This window comes from Lepidothrix coronata, unplaced genomic scaffold (genome assembly GCF_001604755.1).
Source record: "Lepidothrix coronata isolate B3197 unplaced genomic scaffold, Lepidothrix_coronata-1.0 Scaffold12, whole genome shotgun sequence".
Lineage (NCBI taxonomy): Eukaryota > Metazoa > Chordata > Aves > Passeriformes > Pipridae > Lepidothrix > Lepidothrix coronata.
Window position 1 is genome coordinate 1944656 of NW_016690192.1, and position 22360 is coordinate 1967015.

General features: G+C 44.2%; 2 protein-coding genes across 3 annotated transcripts in view; one reads left to right on the forward strand and one right to left on the reverse strand.

Annotated features, from left to right (window-relative positions):
- The window catches only part of FAF1 (Fas associated factor 1), a 156912-nt gene extending 147545 nt beyond the window's left edge, over nt 1-9367 (reverse strand). Inside the window, exon 1 of the mRNA XM_017805595.1 lies at nt 9240-9367. Coding sequence (XP_017661084.1) covers nt 9240-9284 — 45 coding nt within the window. The 5' untranslated portion in view covers nt 9285-9367. The remainder of the gene's footprint in view (nt 1-9239) is intronic.
- Nucleotides 9368-14286: 4919 nt separating this feature from the next.
- Nucleotides 14287-20334, forward strand: CDKN2C (cyclin dependent kinase inhibitor 2C). 2 transcript variants are annotated; one of them, XM_017805552.1, is made up of 3 exons: nt 14287-14457; nt 14825-14965; nt 18474-20334. In XM_017805552.1, the coding sequence occupies exons 2-3, from the start codon at nt 14837-14839 to the stop codon at nt 18846-18848; spliced, it is 504 nt and encodes a 167-aa protein (XP_017661041.1). In that variant the 5' UTR covers nt 14287-14457; nt 14825-14836; the 3' UTR covers nt 18849-20334. The 2 variants fall into 2 exon arrangements, with proteins under 2 accessions (XP_017661041.1, XP_017661039.1); XM_017805550.1 differs by having other exon boundaries at nt 14288-14457; nt 14541-14965.
- The last annotated feature ends 2026 nt before the right edge of the window (nt 20335-22360 follow it).

Consider the following 22360-nt stretch of genomic DNA (forward strand, 5'->3'; position numbering starts at 1 on the left):
TGAACACTCTCAACACTCTGGAGCAAATTCTGCTTCCAGAATACCACGAAGGCACATCCCTAGGAAGCCCATGAGCTGAGCCAAGACATGAACTCAAGCCTCCCAAGCCCCATGCTAACATTCTAGTGTTAAAGCCACATGCACTACATACAAAGAGCAGTGGTCAAACTGAATTAAAAACCAAACCAAAACAAAAGTCAGTACCATTAAGTAGTACTCTGGATTACCAAACCCATTTGTCTTTCCTGAGGACTGAAGACAGCCTTTACCCAACAAATACACAAATGTTTTAGTTAGGATTATCCCAAAGTTTCTGTGTTTGTTTAATACTTTAATAAAAGTATCTCAGTGAAGGTAAAACCCCAGGATTTCCCAAATCACAGTCATTTTGCTCTTAGAGTATCTTATACATTATCACATAAGAAAAAAAAAATTATGGAAAACAGAAAAGAATTGCAGGGGTCAAACACACTTTTGCTTAATGGGCATTTGCAGTCATCTCCTTTCTCCTCATTGTCTCAAAACAGCAGAACTTTAAAAACAACTGAAGAATAAACAAAAACCACTTTCTAGATAAGCACACAGAGAAGAGTACTGATCCATACAAAAATTATCTTAACATTCCACAAAGACTTTTTTTTTTTTTTGGTGAAGAACAGAACCAGAAGGAACAGACATATTCTCCAAAACCTGGAAAAGGCATTGCCATGGTTTAACCCCAACCAGCAGCCAAGCCACTCACTCACTCGCCCACCAGAGAGATCAGGGAGAAAATCAGAAGGGTAAAAGGTAGAAAACTACAGTTAGATAAAGACAGTTTAATGTGGAAAGCAAAAGCCACACATACAAGGAAAGTAGAACAAGGAATTAATTCACTGCTTCCCACGGACAAGTGCTCAGCCATTGCCAAGACATTAGTCCAAAGATCCCCCTCTTCCTCCTTCTTCTCCCCCACTTTAAATTCTGAGCATGATGTCAGATGGTCCAGAATATCCCTCTGGTCAGTTGGGGTCACCTGTCCCAGCTGTGTCCCCTCCCAGCCTGCCATGTAGCCCCAGCCTCTTCACCAGCATGGCAGTAGGAAAACCAGCAAAGGCCTCGGCTCTGCGTAAACCCTGCTCAGCAGTAATAAAAACATCTCTATATTATCAACACTGTGTTCAGCACAAATCCAAAACACAGCCCCATACCAGCCACTGTGAAGAAAAGTAACTCCACCCCAGCCAAAACCAGCACAGGCATCCAAAAGAGGGAAACAGAAGAACACTCAAATCCCAATCAAGCACAGGTCATACCATAATGCAAATCAACAAGTAAGTGGGGAAGAAAAAAGCAACCAAATATTTCTCTAAAGACATAAAAATTACATAAGCTTTTAAAAGCACCAGGACAAGAAAGCCTGACAGTCAGTCAGTGGGATCAAAGCAAGAAGATGGTAGAGAAGTATTCAAAGAAGACAAGGGCCTATCAGAAAAACTACATGAATTCTGTGCACTCATTCACTACAGAGGAACTCAGGGACCATCCCAACAGCTGCTCTTTACAGAAAAGACTCATTCTACAGTGTCAATAAAGACATATAGAATAAACAACTAGGATCCAATGATCTCTCCAAAATTTTAAAGGAACTTAAATCTGAATTTTTCACAGCAGATTTTTCTTACAATCAGCCTTAATTGAAGGTAAAATCAACATCACAATCCCACAGTACTGACCTTAAGTTTTTGGGTGAATTTTATTGGGGTACAAACCAGAAGAGGTTAAGATTTCTACAGTTCAGACAAATTTGACTTCTGTACCATAAGAAATAGCAGAAATTCCAATAAAGTATATAGAATAGACTTAGTATGTATATGTATAAAACCTACTGAGGAGAAGTGGACACAGTTCCTATACAGCAAACTCACACATCACAAAACTACTCAGACTTCTCTGAAGAACTCGGTCAGTTGAAGAACAGAAGACTAACTCAAGCTGACATAGTTTATTTCCAAAGTTTTACAACAAACCCCATCATCAAGCTTTTAAAATGCTGACTTCCAGAAACTAGGATGAGGCAAATCCATTCACATTCTGCCCCTCTCAGCTCTTTCCTAAGGACCAGCCACTGCTGCAGATGAGACATTAGGCCAGCTGGGTCTTCGATCTGAGCTGATATGGCACCTTTGACATTTGCTCACACAAACAACCTGACCTTTAAAAAAAAAAATAATAGAAGTGACTCAGATTCAGTGTTCTTGTCTTTACAAATTGTTTCCTGCAATAGGCAAAACACGAAACCTGTATAAAATAACCCAAGGCCTAACGTACTCTATTCTAGTTTCAAAATGTCTCGTAAGAACTTCAGCTTTAATGAATTATCTTTTGAAAGCATAACTACTCCTATGGAACAAAGACCTGCTCAACCAGTTAGACACAGAGGACCAGGAGACGACTATTCCGATAGACCAAACAACATGTACTGCATACACTGGGGCTTCGATTTCCTCCTTGAGCAGGTTCTTTTTACAATTGCACATTATCTATTCAACTCCAAAAAATGGGCTTAATTAGTAGGTATCAATCCAGCCAGTGAGCATGTCATTTCCTTTCATCCAAATGATGAGGGACGAGTAGAATGTCAGGTACTTCCCCAAGCTTTGTATTCTGGTTCTTACAGTAGTTATAAGAAAGGACTCATCTAATGGCTGCCCCACATATGCACAACTTTATTCACTGACTAGAAAAATATGAAATCCTATCAAAACCATGCTATGTAGTTCCTTAATAAGCTACTACCCCCTGCTTCTAGTGTGCAAGTGTATGAAAACTAGGCTTGCAACACATTAACTGAACTATAAAAACTGGCCAAATATAGAGGGAAACTCTACCCTTCCGGGCTTTCCAGCTCCAATGCCACATTCTCAAGACGGCAGATTCTCAGGACCCCTTAAGACACAGCAAATGTCTCAAATTCTCACCACCTCCCACACCTCCCTCCACATAAAAATATGAACTCAGTAAGTGTGTTTACTGTAAATGATCCTTGCTTACCAAGAAATATTAGTAACATGGTATTTTCAAGGTGACAAATAATTTTCACATTACCTTTCAATGAAAGTCCATTCTTAGCCTTTGGGAGTACACATAATTAATAATTTCAATAGTATCATTAGCATTGGTTGTCATGGCATTTGAAAAAGGATCCTACAGCTACCACCTCTCAATCTGTTTCAGTGACCTACTAACCCAAATACCTATATGAATGGGCTGATGGAAATGGTGACATGATTACTATGATGTGAAGAGTCTTTTCAAGGTAATTGAATGAAAAGAACAGTCTTTCTTTCTAAAGACGAATTGGTTGCTCCAGTGGTAAATTATTTAGGTTCCTACAGCAGGGCTGTAATGCACACAAATCATAGGATCCTCTTTCTTCTCTATAAATGTCAGTTAGTATTTCTAATTAACTGTCTCTCGTTATACAGGAGAAATTAGCTGGCTTTTCCATGAACAGCTATCAGTGAAAATATTCGTTACGATGTTTCTAAAAGGACACCACTCTTACTCCAACTTCTAATTTCTGACTCTGGAATCCACTTCACCTTCAGTCTAAAGGCCAGAACCCACTTCACCTTCAGTTTAAAGGCCAGAGCAGTGATTAGTAAATCACACTAGCCTTGTTCTGATAAACGTGAACTTTGGGATTACAACTAAGCCTAAACGTACCTAAAGAGAGGAAACTTCAGAAACACATAAAGAATAAATTAATAGAAGTGATGGCCTTGGTAGCAGACAATGAAAATGACAATACCCAAACTAAAACACACTAAGCATGCAGCATGCCTTTATCATGTCTCCTGGCCCTAAGGTCATTAAAACCAACTGTGTTCCAAACAAAGAGGTCCAATTACCAGTTCCAAAGCTGTGTAATGCACAAAACTATAATGTGATAAAAAGCAATAAGGATTAAAAAGAATTCCAATAAAAATTAACAGGCCTCATAGGTATGAACTTCAACATCCTACAGTGTCCTAAAAAATTTCTCTTTTTTTTTACACTGAAAAACATCCCTGTTAACTATTTTAAAATTTAGCTAAGGATACAGTAACCTATATCCACTAAAACAGGTCAGGTGAAGCAGTGCTGAGCATCTGGGCAACCTGACTACAAGAAACCCAGCAGAGCCCACTTTTAACTAAAAATATGCAGTATGAGGGTATAAATAAACAAACCTGTCTATCCCAAACCCTGATTTCTAATCTCTAGAGTACTGGATTTCCCTCCAGCTACTATGGAGAGAGCTGCAAAGCTCAGTTCAGCACCCACTGCACTCTATTCTACAGAAAGGCCACACAAAAGAATGGTTTGGTATGAGCAAGATTGAGGTGTTAAGCTCAGAGAGATCTGCACACAAATAAACCCAGATATTTAGGGAGACCTTCTGAGGAAAATGAAGGCCTCCAAGAACTTTAAACCCTTGGAAAGTGTCCTCCAGCTTATGTTTAAACTTTCACTGAAACTCTCTTCAGCACCTCTCTTTTGTTGAGGATCTTGTTCCAAGTGTATTGCCAAACACTCCACTGAAAGTCTGCAACAAAAATCAAGAACAGTCCTCTCTGCTCCAGTGTCTTCATGACAAAACGTGCCTTTTTCTTTCAGAAATCAATACTAAGGACATCAACTTTGCTATTTGTTCAAAACCCATGATGGGTGGTTTACACTCAAGGAAATTAGTTAAAACACTCTTTCCAGACCCCAGCATAAGTCACAGTCCAGGACAAGAATCAAGCATTAAAGCTATTGCTGTATCTGCCTACCTTTCTCACCCATCAAATTTTCATACTGGCAATAATTTAAAATGACAGAGAACCTGAGCCAGCATGCTGACACACACAGAAGAAAGGAAAGCTCCCTTAGCACCCCCAGAAAATTTACACTTATGTAAATTCTGCACACACACTGCTAGACAATGAAAACTGTGAGAACAACAGAGATAATCTTCTACAGGGCTGAAGCAGACAAGACCACAAAAAAATAAAAAAACAACCACCAACTTTAAAAATATAATTTATCATTTATTTAACAGCAGTGTGTTAACCTCCAAGTGAAAAAGATTTTCCAGTTTCTTTCATTGTAGTAATTCCAGAAGGAAACAAGTAGTTTGAACTATGGTTAAATCTTAAACAAAACAAAACAAAATAGCTGATGTATCAATATCATGGTCAGTTTTATAATTTAAAAAATTATCATTTAGCATGCTCTCTCACTTTTCTGTACTGATGGCAATGAGGTTCTTCCTTCACAACTCCCCCTTGCTCCTCCTACAAACCCCTGTTTTTATGAAAAAGATTGATATAAAGTTTGGGAAAAAAAAAATTATATACACTTATACACTACTTCGGTGAATCACACCAAAGTAGTCTATTATCTAGTTTAAAAAAAATTGAAAAAAAAAATCACATAACTTGGTTTCAAAATGAACATGGATCAAAGACAGAAGGGAGAAGAAAACTATTAGAAATCTGTTCTCTCAACGAAAGCAAGGATTTTTGAGTTGATTTTTTCCATTATGAAGTTCTTCCCAACCTGACTAAATCCTGAGCCACTTATTTATTTGGTCAATGCAAAACATTAATTCTATGAAAAATTTCCTTCTGAAGCTCGATGTGCCAGATATTCTCGTAATATATGGACACAGAGGAGCAACTCCCACAGTACTCCAACCCTCAGGCCTACCCTACACTTAGAACTGTTGTGAGGACAAGCACACAGAATGAATGAAGAGGTCCTAAAGGTGGACATAACCTACAAGGACTAAACAACATTCCTGTTAATTCCAGTCCCCGTCCTAAGTGAAGTTGCAAAAGCAAAAGTACGGGTGCTAGCATGCAAAAACATCATCTGACACTTCTGTCATACTCACAGCTTGATTTTCATGCCTGTCCCAATTTAATGAAATTTGGTGCAATTGAAGTTTGCAACTTAAAAAGAAAAAAAAACAAACCTATTTGCTTCACAATGAAAAACAGATCTCAAGCTGCAGAGATCATGAATGCGTTTCTATCACATGAGTACCTGAGTATGCCACTGGAGATGGAAGAACACGTTGCAGTTAAATGTAACAAACCAAAGAGGAACAGTGATATTAAAAATTCAGTAGAAAATATATGCCCTATTCCTCCCAGTTTGTGAGGCACGTTGCAGCATCGCTCTCTGACCAATTCACAAGTGCCTACCTTTTTGAAGGATTTATGCTACAAACACAAGCTGATGGGTTTTTTCCTATGGAGTTTTTCCTTTATGCCAATGACACTTTGTGGAGAAATTCTGAATTGCATTTACTGAAAAAGCTAAAACTTGTTTTTGTGCTCAACTCCACATCAGCTACTTGCCCTGAAAACAATCAGACTACTCACATACAAAGCAAAGCTTCTGCATAATCTTTCCTAAGTGAGGGCCTAAGAAGGCAAAGTTAGACAGGTTTGTCATACAGCCCACATGCATGAATACGTACTTTGTGCTCCCTGGGTAACATACAGTAGCCTCATTAAAAAGGAGAGGAAAAGAAAATAATTATAAACCACACAGAACAGGCTTTAATTGTTTTCAGACATTAAGCAAAAATATTCTGGTATATCACTTACTGTGTTTTACTCTATAGTTAAAATATTTCATAAAATTCAAAGGTTTTATGTATAACTATGTATTTATATAAAATACCTTTTTAAGTATTTCTCTTTAGTACCTCAGAATGCAGAAGTAACCTGTTACAACAGAGCTAAACAGAAAAAACAAATGTAATACGAGTTACTGCTCTAGCTGGAGTCAATGGCAGAATCCATAATGACTTTGAAAGACACAAAATAAATCCATGAAAACTTTACAAAAGCATCAGGCATTAGCATAATTATGATTTCACTGATTTTTTTAATGGGGAAAGAAAACCCTTTCAAGCTTTAGAAGTTCAAAGACCACTGCTCTATCCCTCTTAAACATAACCTGGGAAAAGTGAGGGTGAAATGGTGATGGAAGGTTTCCCTCCCAGTTTAATTCAGCAAAGATTAGCTGAACGAAACTACAAAGAACTGCTTTTGAAATTTCCACTGAGTGCAACATTCTTAAACAAGATACCTCACACAAATATAGAAGATGGCAGCAGAACTCTAGGAAACGTATTTATTAATTAAAAAGTACAGAAAATATAGAAGGGAAAATCAAGCAGAATTACTGTCCACGTAATGTTTTACTTTCCATTTTAAATTCTTAGTGAATGAGTTGTAAATTCCATCTAGTATTTAAAAACTCAAAATCCTTTACTGTTTTGTAACAGTCTAAAGATATGAAGCCTAATAATGACTGACATTGTCCTTTACTAATCTGAAGCTTTAAGAGCATGACAATTAACAGTTCAGTGCTTCAAAATCAGGCAGGCACTTGGTATTATTTTTTTTAAAAAATAGGACGAAACAGAAAAACAAAGCTGTCTGCTGAAATACAAGAGGAAAGGGTTTGGGTTCTTTTTAAATATGTACAAATATGATAAAATATTTCCTGTGTCCTAAACTGAGACACATTTTGTCATCCACCCTTCATCTAAAACTGATTTCTGCGACTCCACTGCCCACCTGCAAGTTTGCAATACTTACTTGTCTTCATGGTACCAGACACTGCAGTTGCTCTTATACTTTTATTAACTGGTTTCAAAATCCAAGCACAAAAATACTGCAAAATAGCATTGACATAAAAATTTTGTAAAGTGTAAATCTGTATTGAAAACTCCATTTAAAAAAAATAATCTTACATTCACCAGTCACTAACTTCATCACCTGGGATTCCTGAATGTAAACCTGTTCCAGGTACTAATGTGGGATTCAGTAAGAGTCTGTCCTCACTGGTATGAGTGTAGAGGTGGGGTCCCAGTTTCCTCCTGCACGGTGTGTTTTTACTGAAGAACTCCTTTATGAAACTCCAGCCTTAAAACTGAGATTTCATGCCTTATATACACAAAAGTATAATAAAGTAACATTTATTAAGCATTTTAATAAACAAGGGTATAAGATACTCAGGTGCAGAAAGTGACAACACCTCCCCGTTATCAGCTGGGAAACTCCACGTGTTACATCAGTGAGATACCAGATACCTTTTGCAAAAGAGGAATTACATAATGCACATTACAGTCACCCTACCTGTAGCTCCAAAGAAACACACACACAGAGTGAAGGGATTTCTTTTTTAAAAAAAATTAAATAGCTTCACTGCTAACAGCTGGAAAACAGTCTTTTAAGAAGCTGAACGTACAGATGGCAGTTTTATAACTCAATCCAAGAATACCCAGGAGCCTCTCCATGTAAGAACAATGACTGTAAATGGACCCTATGGACTGAAAAGGAAACATTAAAAAGATATAATCAAATATTATCTGATACCCTTCCAAGCTGCTTTTGGTTCTGCCCACTATTTCAAATGCAGGTATCCTCCACCTTTTTGTTTACTTGGCCTTAGAAATACAATACAAAACCAAGCAATATTAAGAAGCAATATCCTGAACAGATTAACGAGGCTCCTGAACACATCACTTGTACTTATAGAAAGACTTTATTTTGGCAATAAGATTCAAGAGCCTGAAGTTAAATTGCAACCCTTTTCTGTAGGGAGGAGGAAAGGTAACAAACAAGGTTTAGGGGCATATTCCTCCTTTCCACACAAACACGTTGTTGTTTGGAATGGGGTGTGAGGAGTTTTACCGTCATCACAACAGTCACAGGCTGAGGCAACCATGAAGTGAGTGTTGATGCTGGAATGGAAACACCTCTGTTCAGCGCTAATCTGTAGTACCAGCAAGTGATTCACTACAAACACTGTGACACATCGTGAGGAGCGATGAGTTTTGGGTCCTCCCTGGCATTCACCTCTTCCAAGTGAGCTGCCTCACAGTTGTCCCAGGGCCTGGGTGGTCACAGAGGGTACAAACGAGCAAAGGGGATGAAAAAGCTTTTTTGTTTATTTATTAATTAAAAACTGAAACTCTCCAAGTTGAAGAAGACATTTTGTTCACGCACCTTGAGAGAAGAGGGCACATGTTCCCCATTTCTGACAAATAAAAGAAGAAGGAAGGCGAGAGCGGAGGCTTTGGAGGGTGGGCTTCACACCCACCACCCCGGAGACCTCCCCACAAAGAACAAGCAGCACAGCAACGAGGAGAAAGAAGAAAAGCAGCAAGAGGCCACGGCTGTGCGGCGGCGGCTTGAAAATTTTACCTGGAAATCAGCCAGTATCATCTCCCGGTCCATGTTGGACGCCATTGCAGCCAGCTGCGTCCCGGCTCTGCTCGGACCCGCGCACCTGGAGCCGCTGCCGGCGGGGAGGACGGGGCAGGGCGGCAGCTCAGGAGCTCATGGAGGCGCCGCGCTCCGCTCGGGCTCCCGCGGCGCCCCCGGGCTGCCCCTCCCGGGGCGGAGGAAGGCGGCAGGGGAGGGGAGAGCGGCGGGCCGGGCGCGGGGCCGGGAGCGGGCAGCGCTGCCTCAGCCGCGGGGCCGGAGAGGAGGAGGAGGAGGAGGAGGCTGAGGAGGAGGAGGAGGCAGCGCCGCTCCCCGCCTGCCTCCACAGCGCCTGTGTCGCACATTTTGCCTGTCATTGAGGTCGCAAAGAGGCGCTTTGCGGCCGGCACGTGATCGCCCGCCTGTCAAGCGCTGTGAGAGAACCGGGGGCGGGACCGCGCCGGGACCGGGCACCACGGGCACCGCGGGCCCGGGGGCCCGCGCCCAGGGAGCGGAGCGGAGCGCCCAGGCCCGCGCTGCCCAGCGGAGGTGCCGCCGGTCCGCCCGCGCGGGGCCGAGGGAGCGGGCACAGCCCTCGTCCCGTCCCGCCGGTTGGCGGCTCCCCGGGCCCGGCGGCGGCGCGGGGTGTCCCGGCTGGGCTCCGCCGCCAAGTGCGGCCTAAACGGGTTGGCGGGGACCTGGCTGCGGCCATCCCTGGGCGGTGCGGGGAAACAAGGGCCGGAGGGCGGCCTTGCCTCTCCGTCCATCCGTCCCTGCATCCATCCGTCCGTCCATCCCTCCCTGCATCCACCTCTCCCTCCCTCCATCCATCCGCGGTGCCATCGGTGATTGCAGCGATTCGGTCCCCGTCCCCCCCGACAGCCCGTACCGTTGTGCCCGCCGAGTGACCCGACCCCACCGGGCGGGGGGCGCGCACAGGGCCGGGGCTCGGTACAGCTCGGTGGTTTTCCCCTCGCCGTGTTCCGACTAATCACAAAAGAAGGAAGTGCGTTTTTCCACAGGTTTTTGAGCCGACGGACCCGTGATCTGCACAGCGGCCCTCGCTCAGGCTTAGCACTCCAGCACTGTAAGCTGCAATTCTATTATATACCGCAAATAAATCTGCTTTAAGTGATGCAAATCTAACTGTAATTAATGTTAACTCTGCCTTCTACAACCTGATGCAGTTCACCTACCCCCCTCCTGACATTAAGCACGCATTTGGACGCCAATTTGCTAATTAGTCCAACATGTTTTGCTGTGCTTTTTGTAGGAGTGTCCTGTGAGTGTCGCAACTATCTGAGGTCACAGAGGCATCGAGCAGCTTTCGTATCAGCTAATAAAGCCACACGATGATACCTCTGAATCAAGATATTCCGCCGGGTTTAGGGAACACGGTTCTTTATTGGGTTTTTATAGAGTTACAGGCGAGTTTCCCGGACCCTCCGAGCTTCCTGCCGCCGCAGCCGGGCTGGCCCCGGGCAGAGCTGCGGGGGGAGCCCGGCGCGGGGAGCGACCGTGGACACACGCTAAGGGCCGACAGGGGGGGATGAAAAGTTAAACTGTACCTTCAGGAGAGTCCGTGTTCCCAAGGAAAAACCCTGGGAATTGCTTAGAGCCCGTCTGCGGGCACTGCTGAGGGGCGCGGGCTCCAGGGCGCCGGAGCTGCGCGTCTGTCGGCGGTGTTGCGGGTCCCCGGGCGGACGCCACACTGAAACGCCACTTGCGATGCAACGCCACAGCGTCAGAGGAGCTGGGTTTTTTTATTTTATCGTGTTGCTGCTCTAGTTTATGTTGGCTGGCCTTGCCAAGAGGGTTTTATTGCCCGCTGACGTTAGCTTAACAATTCGAGCTCCCCACCGACGACCGGAGGGATGATAAATTAATTGCCCTCACACCTGCACGTTTTTTTTTCCCCAGTTCTATGTTACAGACAGTTCTGTAATAAGTACAAGGTATGGTGCAATGCCAGGTACAGCCTATGCTAAATTACAAACAAATCCACCCACACATTACTAGAGAGTAACTATAATAAAGGCTGAAAAGCGAGTTTTAGCAACTGGAGTAAGGCCAATTAATTCCTGGCACGAATTGAAGCTATAGGTATGTTGTCAAGATTAGTTACACGACGTTCACGTCTATTACAGTCATATTTTAAATAATGATATCTATATTAGATCAAAACAGGAAGGATTTGATCCAGAACGTGAAGAGAAGGTGAAAACCTGCACATGCCCCACGTCGCAGGAAGTTCACGTTCAAGTCACAACGAAAGTTTCTATTCCCCTTCTCACCTTCTCACAACCCCTCGCTGCGAGCCACTCGAGCTGTGCTGCGTTCTTCAAAGAGTGTTAGACGAAGTAGGGAGCTGCTTATCTTACTCCTTGTAATGCTCGCCGATAAGATCTCCCTCCAGAAAGTGGTTTTTTCTGATGATTCTGGAGCTCACTGGGACAATTCTTTTAGTTTTAGGGGGATCATCTTCGTCATTCATGAGACGAAACGATCAGGACTAACGAGCTACTTTCTGCAAAGACGTTTGACAGAGCCCCGCGGTAGAGGAGGCTTCGCGGCATTTTCTGGCCGGGCAGTTTTACTTGCAGGAGGCCTGCAGCACTCCAACTACCCTCTACTTAATTATTTTTGCTATGTGGCGTGATTAACAGAAGATGCGAACTTTATTCTGAACTGTAAACCAACAAAAAATAATGTGAGACTGTTGTAAGACTTGCAGGTCTAATTTTGCAGTAATTTAGCAACAGGGAACACCACCAAAGCCTGTGGATTTTAGTAGTGACAAAATAAAGTCACTTACAAGCCATCTGAATGAATAATCGAAGTTTTGCATATAAATTCCTTCCTTATGCAGAAAAGCAACTATATTTGAATAAATAAATTATATTTGTGTATATATTTTTCTAGAGCTAACTTTGAGGGAAATTATAATTCATATTTTTCCTTACAAAACTGTAAAAAAAAAAAGGAAGGAAAAGCGCTGTTACTTCAGGACGAGAATTATCACAGTGAGGCCTTTAAAAATACACGGGCCTTTAATGGGAGTGGGGGGTTAGTTGATAAATTGAACGAAGTTGCTTTCCCTGCTCGGTGTGCAGGCAGCTCACACTTGTCACCTTTGTATATTCACAAACAAGCGTGGGAGGGGGAATCAGTACAGAAAAATTAAATTGCGACACAAAAAGCAACTGACGCTGAGAGGAGAGCCAGATGCAGAAGTCATACTGGCTTCACTCAGCTGTAGGTCCATCCCTGCAGAACCGGCTCTATCTGACGGCGGTGGCCCCGACTCGGGCCCCGGCCCCCTCCGGCCCCTGCCCGGCTGCCAGCGGCAGGTTCTCCCCGCAGGGCAGTGCTGGAGGAGATGTCACTGCCACAGGTTCCCTCCCTAACGCACCTCCCCGAGCTGCCTCACGCCTGTTTACATTCAAAATCATCTTCCCGTGGCGTCCACGCAGAAAACAGACGCGCAGACTGCAACCGATGGGTTACGTGTGCTTATCAGGGAGCCATGACATTGCACCTTACCTCTCGGAGGGTTCGCTTGGCAGAATTCAGTCCTCCGAGGGTCCCTGAAACCTAAAGCAATCCGGCCATTAAAGCACTTTAAGACACTAAATAGTGTTAGGCAGAGTGGCGATGACATCCCCGTACTGTACCATCCTCGGTTCTTCGCCCTGGGGAAGGAAAAGCGAAGCCCTCGCGTCTCCTCGGCGCCCGGGTGCGTTTTTCCCCTCAAAATGGCACTTTCAAATCAATCAAGGACACCAGAAACGCGGGAAGCAGGGAGTGCCGCCGTGAACGGTCGTCTTTCCACCGTTAAGACAACTTGACATTGACCCTTCATCCTTGACCTTGTCCTCGGGGAGCGGAGCCCGCGCCGCTGCCGGGGTGGCCCCGAGCGCGGAGCCGCTGCCCCGCGGGGCGCCGAGCGAGGGCGGTGGGTCCAGGACCGAGACCGGGACCGGAGCAGACTCCGCTCCCCCCGCGGGCAGGTGGAGCCCGCCGGGGAGAAGCGCCGCGGCGGAGGCCGCCCTGCCGCCCGCCGAGCTCCCCCCGATCCCGGTCCTCCCGCCGGGACGCGGGGGCTCCCGGCGCTAAAACCTCCTTTTCCTTTCATTTCCCCCCCACTAGGCCTCGGCAGCGCTCCTCCTAAAAGCAGCGGGGCCGCGGTGGCTGTGGCGGGGCAGTGCCGAGCCGGGGCTGCGCGGCGAGGGGACGGCACCCGGCGCCGCGGGGCTGCGGCAGCGGCGCGGCCGGGGCCGGGCGAGGGGCGGGCGGGAGCCGCTACAGGCCTTCCTGCCCGAACTCCGCCGCGCCTCCTTAAATCTGTGCCGTTAAAATGTGGGCGGGTGTTTCAACTCAAAAAGCGCTCAAATTTTTTTTCTTTTCAAAAAAAGCTGATGAGGTTAAAAAAAAAAAGGGGGGGGGAGAGAGGGAGAAAAAAAAAAAAAAGAGGAGAGAGAAACCGGCTTCGTGTCCTTAGGAAACAGAAGTAGCGATTGTTTGTGCTTAAAAAAGGGGGAGCGCAAAGCCGCGGGCGGAGGCGGCGGCCGCGGGACCGGCAAGTGCAGCTTCATTTCGCGAAGTTGGAAGAGGAGGCGAGCGGGGCTGTCACTGCGGCTGCGAGCGCGGCCGGGCCGGGGCAGCGGCGGCACCAGCGCGGCCCCTGCCCCCGCCCGGAGCTCCGGGAGGAGCGGCCGCCGCCTGGGAGCGCCTGGCGGAGCGCGGACAGCGGCGGCGGGACCCCGGCGGAGCCCGGCGGACACACGGCCCCCGCGCCGCGGCTCCTGCACGCCCTGAGCGCGGGCGGCGGTTCGCGGCAGCCCCCCCGCGCCGCCCGCCGCTCTCCTGGATGCTCCGGAGCCGCCGCCGCCGGGGGCGGCCGCCGGCCGGGATCGCGCCCGCCCGCTGCGCGGAGGCTGCGCGGGGCTGCGGGAGTGAAGCTGCTGCTGCTGCTGCTGCTGCTGCTGCGGGGAGCGAGAGCACCGAGGGAGCGAGCTGGGCGGCGGGACAGCCGCTGCCGCCGCGCCCGGCTCTCCGCGGGCGCGGCTCGTCCTTCCCTTCCCTCCTGGGCCCGGACTAAGGCGGCGGAGTGGGATGAAGGGGGGATCCCGAGCGGGAGTTGGATGCACACTACTACAGGAGACCTTTCCTCGGAGCTGCTGCTGATGCTAAGTCTCAGATCCCGACTGTGAACAGGGTGGGTTGTCTTCTTCTTCCAAGATCTCAGGTCTGAGTGAGTCTCCGGTATACGTGTATTTATATTACCTATAACATATACAGTATATTGCAGAGCTGTTAATCTATTTACCCCCCGCGAATGTGGCCAAAGTCTTTAATAAGAGTTACTCTATATGTGGAAGCAAAGAAATCTTCCTTCAAGTGGAGCTGCAGTTTTGCTGAATAATCACGTGTGAGTTAGGGGCGGGGTCTTGGCAAGGAGGTTTTTTACTAGTATTTACTACAAGGTCTACTCCAGAAGATTAACCATCCCAATCCTTCTGTCAGTCTCCGATGCCATGCCTGGTTAAAAAAAAAAAAAATCTCATCTTTTTTCCGATCGTCAGTCACCCTAAAGAATGGCCGAGCCTTCTGGGAACGAGCTGGCGTCCGCGGCTGCCAAGGGGGACCTAGTGCAACTTACTAATTTGTTGCAAAAGAATGTAAACGTCAATGCACAAAATGGATTTGGGAGGACTGCGCTGCAGGTTGGTATCCAGAGAGGGAGAAAATATTTCATCACTGGTACCTACGTGACCCGGGTTTCCAAAAAAGACAACGTTTTAAGCAGGCTGGTGGATGAAATTCGAGTGGTTTTTCAAACTCGTTGGATGCCATATTTTATAAGTTTAGTGGCTCCAACTCCCTAAAATGACGTACTTGAAATAAAACTGGTCAAAACCATTCTTTCAATCGGGGATCGCCCTCAATGTCAAACGGGCTACGAGTTTGCTAATATTTTGTAATTTTATGGGGAGGAGGCAAGGAACGAGAGAGCTGAGATGAAAAGAAATCAGCTTAGGTGAGCAGGATTTCATAGCAGGTCTGTAAACACAAATGTGCTGTTCTCTGAAGCTTAGGATTTATCTCTTCTTCCTTTTTTTTTTTCTGCAATGTGCTTTTAAAGTGTGGCTCGTCTGGGTTCTGGGGTCTGTTGTGGATGGTACTTTTCCTTTATACACTGTTTGTGAGGAATGACCTTTCTCATTGGGAAGCATGCTGCTCAGAACCGAGGACCTCCGATGTACATTAAGAGTTAGCCCTACGAGTTAGGGTTCCAGCTGAATCACTTGCTTTTTCATTCATAATTAAGACTTTAAAATTTGCTTTTTCAGATCGGCTAGTAGGGTACTGCTTCCAGTTATTTACTTTCTGATCGTATAGGGTGCTATGTCCTAATTTTTAATCGTGTAGCTGTGCAGGCAGGAATTGGAACTCATCCAACTGCAAACTACTGGAACTGGGAAAGATTTTGCTCTTAATATTATCAGATAATGATGGCGAAAGGACTAGATTACCTACCGAATAGTGAAAGATGTGATTTATAAATCCGGAGGGAAAAATAAGTGTGGTTATTTGTACCGAAGGTATAAGTAATGAAATGTGGAAGTGGATCTATAGGTCTTTTTAATTTCACACATTAGTAAAATCGTTTGTTAACCCCTCTCCCCCCTTCCCCGCAAACCATGATAATAATTTCTGAAACTGGATTTTTAAACAGCATAGAATCTGTGAATGTACTCGAGATATTTACAGCTTTTTGGCTTAACATCAAAATGTTAGAGCTGGAAAATAAGCAACTCTTGCTAAAAACGCAGGAATGACCCTGTTTTGACAATTTCGCTGAAGCTGGAGATCTGTGAGCTCCTTGCTGTCCTGTTAGCACCTAAATAGGGCATCGCCTGGCAGGGCAGGCACTTGCAGCAATTTTTAAGAGAGCAAAAGGGTTTAAATTAAAAACTTAGGCAAACTAACTTCTGTAAGAAATCAGGAAACATTTAGGTAGTTGATTTATCCTCGGGATGAGGGCTGAAAACCGATTTGTCCTACAGTAATGCTGGGCATTTTTTTCCTAAAAGCAGCTAACTGTCTGTATCCTGAATTAAGGCATATTTTACACAATGACATAGCATCCAGCTATATTAAACATGCATCCGTGTCCTAATGATACTTCTCATGGGTGCCTAATCATAACTGAGTTAATTAACCACAACAAAAATCAAAACAGGAGAATCTGTTGACTTATTTTCAATATGTATCATCCCGAAATGTGCTGTGGGTGCGTGGCCATGCTCGAAAGACTTCTCTGTCAGTGCAGTCTGCAAAACTGAAATAATCTCTCTGTAATCTCTCTCTCTGTTACAACGGAGAGAATGCTTCTATATTAATGTCAATGCATTTATATTTTTCCTCTGCACTTATGTTTAATTAAACAACTACTCAGCTTGTCTTGCTCTGTCCTTTTTATTTCTGGAGAAGTGTACCTATGCAGGCCTCAAATAATCTCCTGCCCTTATGCTTTTCGTCAGACTTATTCAATTAGTGCTTTCTCCTTCTTTGCCTCCCTCCCCCCAAGTGAAACTTTGCAAAATAAAGGGCATTTGCTGTTCAGTTGTAGCCCACGTCCAAAAAGCCTCACCTTTTATATGATTTTCTCCCCCTCGCATCTTTAACTGAAGCTTCCAGTCCCCCGAGCCTGAACAGAGAAAACTCCCACTTAAACCAAATATATGTTTTCAATTCACAAATAATACAGCCTGGGCTCTCAAAAAGAGATCAAAATGTCCGGATTTTACTTAACAAAGAGAGATCACAATGCTCTTGTTTTCTTTTACATTGCTTCCATCTCTCGTCAGAAGTGAAAGAAGTGGCTGGAAGCCTTGGGGCACAGAGAGATCTCTTTCCCTGAATCCCAGCCTGTCTTATCTGCACTTTTGCTCCTGTCTGTGGTTATAATATACTGGGCTACTTTACAGTCCAAATGCTGTATATAATTATATTTATTCTAGCTTGGTTTCCTGAAAAAACTTAATATATATTTGTCACCAGGAGAGTTTTTCAGCAAATCCCCTGTAGGAATTGTACTTTATGTTAAATGTAATGCACTGTAATGCTCGTTTATGCTGTTTTGTTTTTTTTTAATCGAGATTTTCTAAACAATGTGTGAACCTCTCTAAGGAAATAAAAAAGGTTTGAGGTTTTTTTTTCGAATTTGACACCAACAGTGAGACTAGTTTCAAGGACAGGAAAATATTGCCTATAGTCTAGAGATTATACATTATGGTGTTCATTTTTGGAAAGTCTGTGCAAACAGAAAATGAGGAATTAAGGGGAAATCGCTGTAAGCTGTTAAGTTCCAAATAAGAGAAACTTGCATTCTAATCATGATAGTTTTATGGTGCAATTGAGAAAATTGAAAGGAGCTTTTTTTTTTTCTCTGAGAGAAACAGAAAATCCAATTATTATTGTTGTTGGAATTTTTTTAAGGGATGTTTTTAACAACAGAACGTAGCCACAGTTTACTTATAGAGGGGTTATGAAAGTATAATATACTGATTTTAGATGAAAACTTCTAGAACTTTGAAACATTCCTTTTGACTTTTCCTTTTTGGGTGACATAATGAAACACAAATATTGGGGAGAAAAATTTCTTCTAGCATTTATGTTTCTTAACAGACAGAGCTATGGTACAGTCCAAATATTTGTTTTATGATAATGCACAGACAATGTAAACACCTGAAAGCTTATAAAAACACATTCTACATTTGCTGTTGCTGAGGTAAAATATCTGTTCCTCAGAGACCCTGTATTTGCTGTTTAACAAGATTAAACAGTAATGCAGAGATGTCTCAATGCTTAGGCAAATAAAACCAAATTATACTTAATTTTTGTAAGTTAAGAAACTGAGTTAACCCTCATTAGAAAAAAAAAAGTTGTTATATCCCCATTCTATGCTATTTCAGACATTTATTTCTCTGAGACAGAGAGCTGTGACCACCGAAGTGATAACATCTTTCACAATTTCACCGAGTTCAGTAACAAATACATTACAATTAGATGTTCTGTCCCGTCATCAGTTTTATAGCGGGGCTCTTCTGTCTGCTTTAAATGAGAATTGAGCTCTGAGAAAAGGCAAAGATAAGAAGTGAGGAAGTGAGGCACTGCTGGAGCAAATCCCCCACCCCGCGGTATCCCATTCTCCTCTTTCTTTCATAGGTGATGAAACTCGGGAATCCCGAAATCGCCCGGCGGCTGCTCAGTAAGGGGGCGAACCCCAACCTGAAAGACAGTACTGGCTTCGCCATCATCCACGACGTAGCCAGGGAGGGGTTTCTGGACACTTTGCAGACTCTGCTGGAGTTCAAAGCCGATGTTAACATTGAGGATAACGAGGGCAACCTGCCCTTGCACTTGGCGGCCCAGGAGGGGCACGTGCGGGTGGTGGAGCTGCTGCTGGCGCGCTCAGAGTGCAAGGTGGGCCACCAGAACAAGCGGGGGGCCACCGCCTACGACCTGGCCAAGCTCTACCGGAGAGCAGCCGTGGTGGAGCTCCTGGAGGCCAGCAGCTCCTTCCCTGCCAACATGGACTGAACCCCGCTAGGATGGGGTCTCCTTTGGACGTGAGGTCGTGCCGACTTCTTGGGGTGTTTCCCTCCTTTTTTGTTGCCACATTACTCTTATTTTATTTTTTTTTTTTCTGAACAGCTGGTAGTGTAAGTCTCAAGAAATTCCAGAAGTGGGTTTATAGATAACAGAAACGTTTTAAATCCATGCTCCCAGCAGTTTCTTACACCTTTCACTTTACTCAGTACTCACAGGCTCATTCGAGTGTATGTTGGTTGTTCATATCTAGTTTTCCAGTATCAAGTTTTACAACTTATTCTAGGTCATTCATATGAAGTCATTAATCCAGGAGCTACTATTCACATGCTTAGTATTGCTGGACTTTTAAGAAAAGGAAATAGTTTACTGTGATTTCTCTCACCTCTCCATGCACCCCTCCCTTCTCTTCCCCACCCCCCTTCGGTCAGGCTCAAGAGTCTGAAGTCTTGTTTTGGATTAAAACATCCTTTTAAGGGGTCACCTGCAACCCCTGCACAGGCAGAGCTGGAAGTGAAAGGTTGCTTGGCCTGAGGACAGTGGATGGCATTTAGATGCTTTAGGCAATAACTGTATTTTGTCACTAACAAGAGCTTGTAGAAGTAGGTTACTTACTTTCTAAATGTAGATGACACTTTTCCTCTTTGTGTATTTAAACTTTCACCAATCTGGTTTTGAATTTAGTTACCAGAAACAATATAAGTGGTGTTTCTGTGATTGCCAGAGGTTTTAAACAGCTCAGTTTAGTAGTTCGTGTTTACTGTGCACTGCACAAGACCTTTTTTTCTAGTTTCAAAACAGGCAGCAGAGAAACACTGTCAGAGGCAAGAAGACATGAAGGCTGCAATACAAGATTTCTGGTCACTTCATATGCTGAGTGCAGTTTAGATGTTCTTTCGGTAATATTTGCTTTCCACCAGCTATTCTGTTTTGTCTGTAAATAAACTATTTTAATGACAGATGCATCTCACAAAACAAGAATATTTGCATACAGTGACATTTAGGAAGCAGCACCTTTGATATTTGTGAGGTTAAGTTATTGCTTGCACCTAAAACACGATTTAACCATTGAAAATTTTCCGTTGCAATACAGTTGAGAGTATTCACCACACCGAAACTCATTTGCCTCTCCAGCCTCAACATATTGGGAAGAGTCTCTTATGAAATTTTTTATATTTGTACAGGATCTACTTTTTGGACAGATGGGCAATTTAAACTACTTTATTTTGAATAGTCTAAAATTTAATTGCACAAAATAGAAGGGTTTTAATCAATGCAAAATTAATACTACTTTAAATAGTACTTAAAAGAGCAGAGGGGGTACCTTAGTTTAGTTTTCAACTTAAAAAAATTAGCCCCACAAAATCAGTACTACATTTTCAAGTAAAAAGTAATTTGCTGAAACTGTCTGTCACGTTTACTATAAGCTCTGTTACACTGCTGTGTTTTCTGATTAAAAACCTCTGTGAAATATGAAGTTTTGTGCTCTTTTATTATAATTTTTGTTCACAAGGAACCTAGAGATCGTTAATCGGAGCAGCACGGCATGTAGGAAGCGTGCTTAGGGAAATAACCTCCAAAGTTCCCAGTTTAAAGAGCACTAAACCAACTGAAATATTAAACCAAGCAACGTAATCCACAGGTTCCCGAGGTGAAGTGACCCAAATCGCTCTATGTCACTCTCCGTCTTCCTTTCCTCAAGTCCTGGAGGACTCTCCAAGCCTTTTTCTTCTCCATTCCTCTCACAAAGCGAAATTCTGCGCTTCCACCAGCATTTCTCCCATTCACTGCCACAGCAGAGGTGAACACCGAAAGGTAATATCCCAACTTTCTCGCTTTTTTTTTTTTCACCTGTGCTGCTAAAAAAGCTTATCGCACACCCATTTTGAGCTTCATCACCATTTAATTTACGCTAAGGCGAAGTTTAGGCAGTGGCCTAATAAAGTAACTGCTTTATCAAGAAATATGCCCCGCCTAGTCAGAAATAGCGGCTTTTATTGCATGCCAGGAGTCCACGGCTGAAGCCAGGACGAGTCACCCCCGGGCCATGCCCAGAGCCTCAGCGGCTGAGTCACGGGCGATAGTCTGGTTTGAAGGTGTGTTTTATCTGCTTTTACTGCTGCGTTCTCTCCGTGAGCCCCTCGATTTATAGGAAATAAGATGATAAATTGAAATTCCTCGTTAGATACTTTGAAGGCAAAAATTACTCCTATTCCACGAAGTTAATAGTTTCTACCAAGAGCCTCTGGGAAAGCAAAGAAGTACATCAGATGGCGAGTTACACTCACAGGGTTTGGAAGTGACAAGATGTGCCTGGCTGCTGGGGGATGGCTTTCCTCCAGAAGGTTTTATATTTACAGAACGAGGAGAAAATAATATAAAGCGTGTCTCATTAATAGGGAACTTTGACACTGAAAAAGGATTGTAATATCCGATGTAGTTTAAGAAATTACTTTTGTGGGTTTCTGAAAGTAGTTTGGCATCATCAAAAAGTCCAGTTTCACAAATTCACGTATTTGTGAGAATGTCGACAATAATATTTACCCGGAGATGCAAAACTGCAGCATGTAAGATGGAATTAAAGATTTTTGAGAGCTTTAATTGAGACATAAACCAACTGCAAAGTAAGTCTCTAGGCAGGAGCAGAGATCGCCCTGCAGCAGCCCTGGAATCGGCAATAAACAGTGTAGTATCGAGATGAGAGGTATAAATAGAAACAAATACAGCAAGCACAGAAAAATGTGAAGAAACAGAGCATAAAATGTAGCTGTACCAGGATTCACAGTGACCAGGCTGCATGAGGACACAACTGTGGGGCAAGAGCCCTCTCCCCTATTTCGGTTACACGGATGAGCAAAGCTGTTACACTTGACCTTTGTTTCTAAATTATCCTCGGCACAACGGCGGGGGCTGCTGAATTCCTTTCGGAAAGGGGCAGATCCTAAAGGGATCCTACAGGGAACGAAGAAAGTTTTATCTCCAGCAGCAGCACCGTGGGAGGGTGAAATACGCGGTCTGTGGGTGCTGGGGAGAGAGGAGGAGAGGTGCAGGGCTAACCCAGGCACTGCCGTGCCCTTACCCAGGGGAGAGAAAATGAGAAGGTATTTGAAAGTGAATTCAGCCCAATCTCCAGTGCAATAGGCGACTGCACATTTAAGTACAAGAAAATAGTTTCTTTCCAGCTTTCAGTGTGGGGAAAAGAATGGAATCAATGCTTTATTCCATGGTGGGGTAAGATATTAGCTCCGTAGGAAGTGCCATTGCATTGTTCACATGAAGAAAGAGTTAACACAATAGAAAACTACCCCTTTTTAGTTTTTTAAAAAAAGAAAAAGGTCTCTTCCACAAATGTACCTGGGAATTCACTGGGCAGCCCGCCGAAGCAGCCAGAAGCAGCCAAACATTATTATCTCCTGACTAAAGGGCTGAAATTCCCTCGGAAAAAAAAAAAAGCGAGGGGAGGAAAGCTTCTGCATTTACTTGTGGCGTCTGTTATACTGTGC

Excerpts from the sequence above, each read along its gene's own strand:
- CDKN2C (XM_017805552.1), top strand. The coding sequence starts at position 14,837 with ATGGCCGAGCCTTCTGGGAACGAGCTGGCGTCCGCGGCTGCCAAGGGG. Across the intron at positions 14,966-18,473 it reads TTGGGAGGACTGCGCTGCAG|GTGATGAAACTCGGGAATCC; the intron begins GTTGGTATCCAG and ends TTTCTTTCATAG.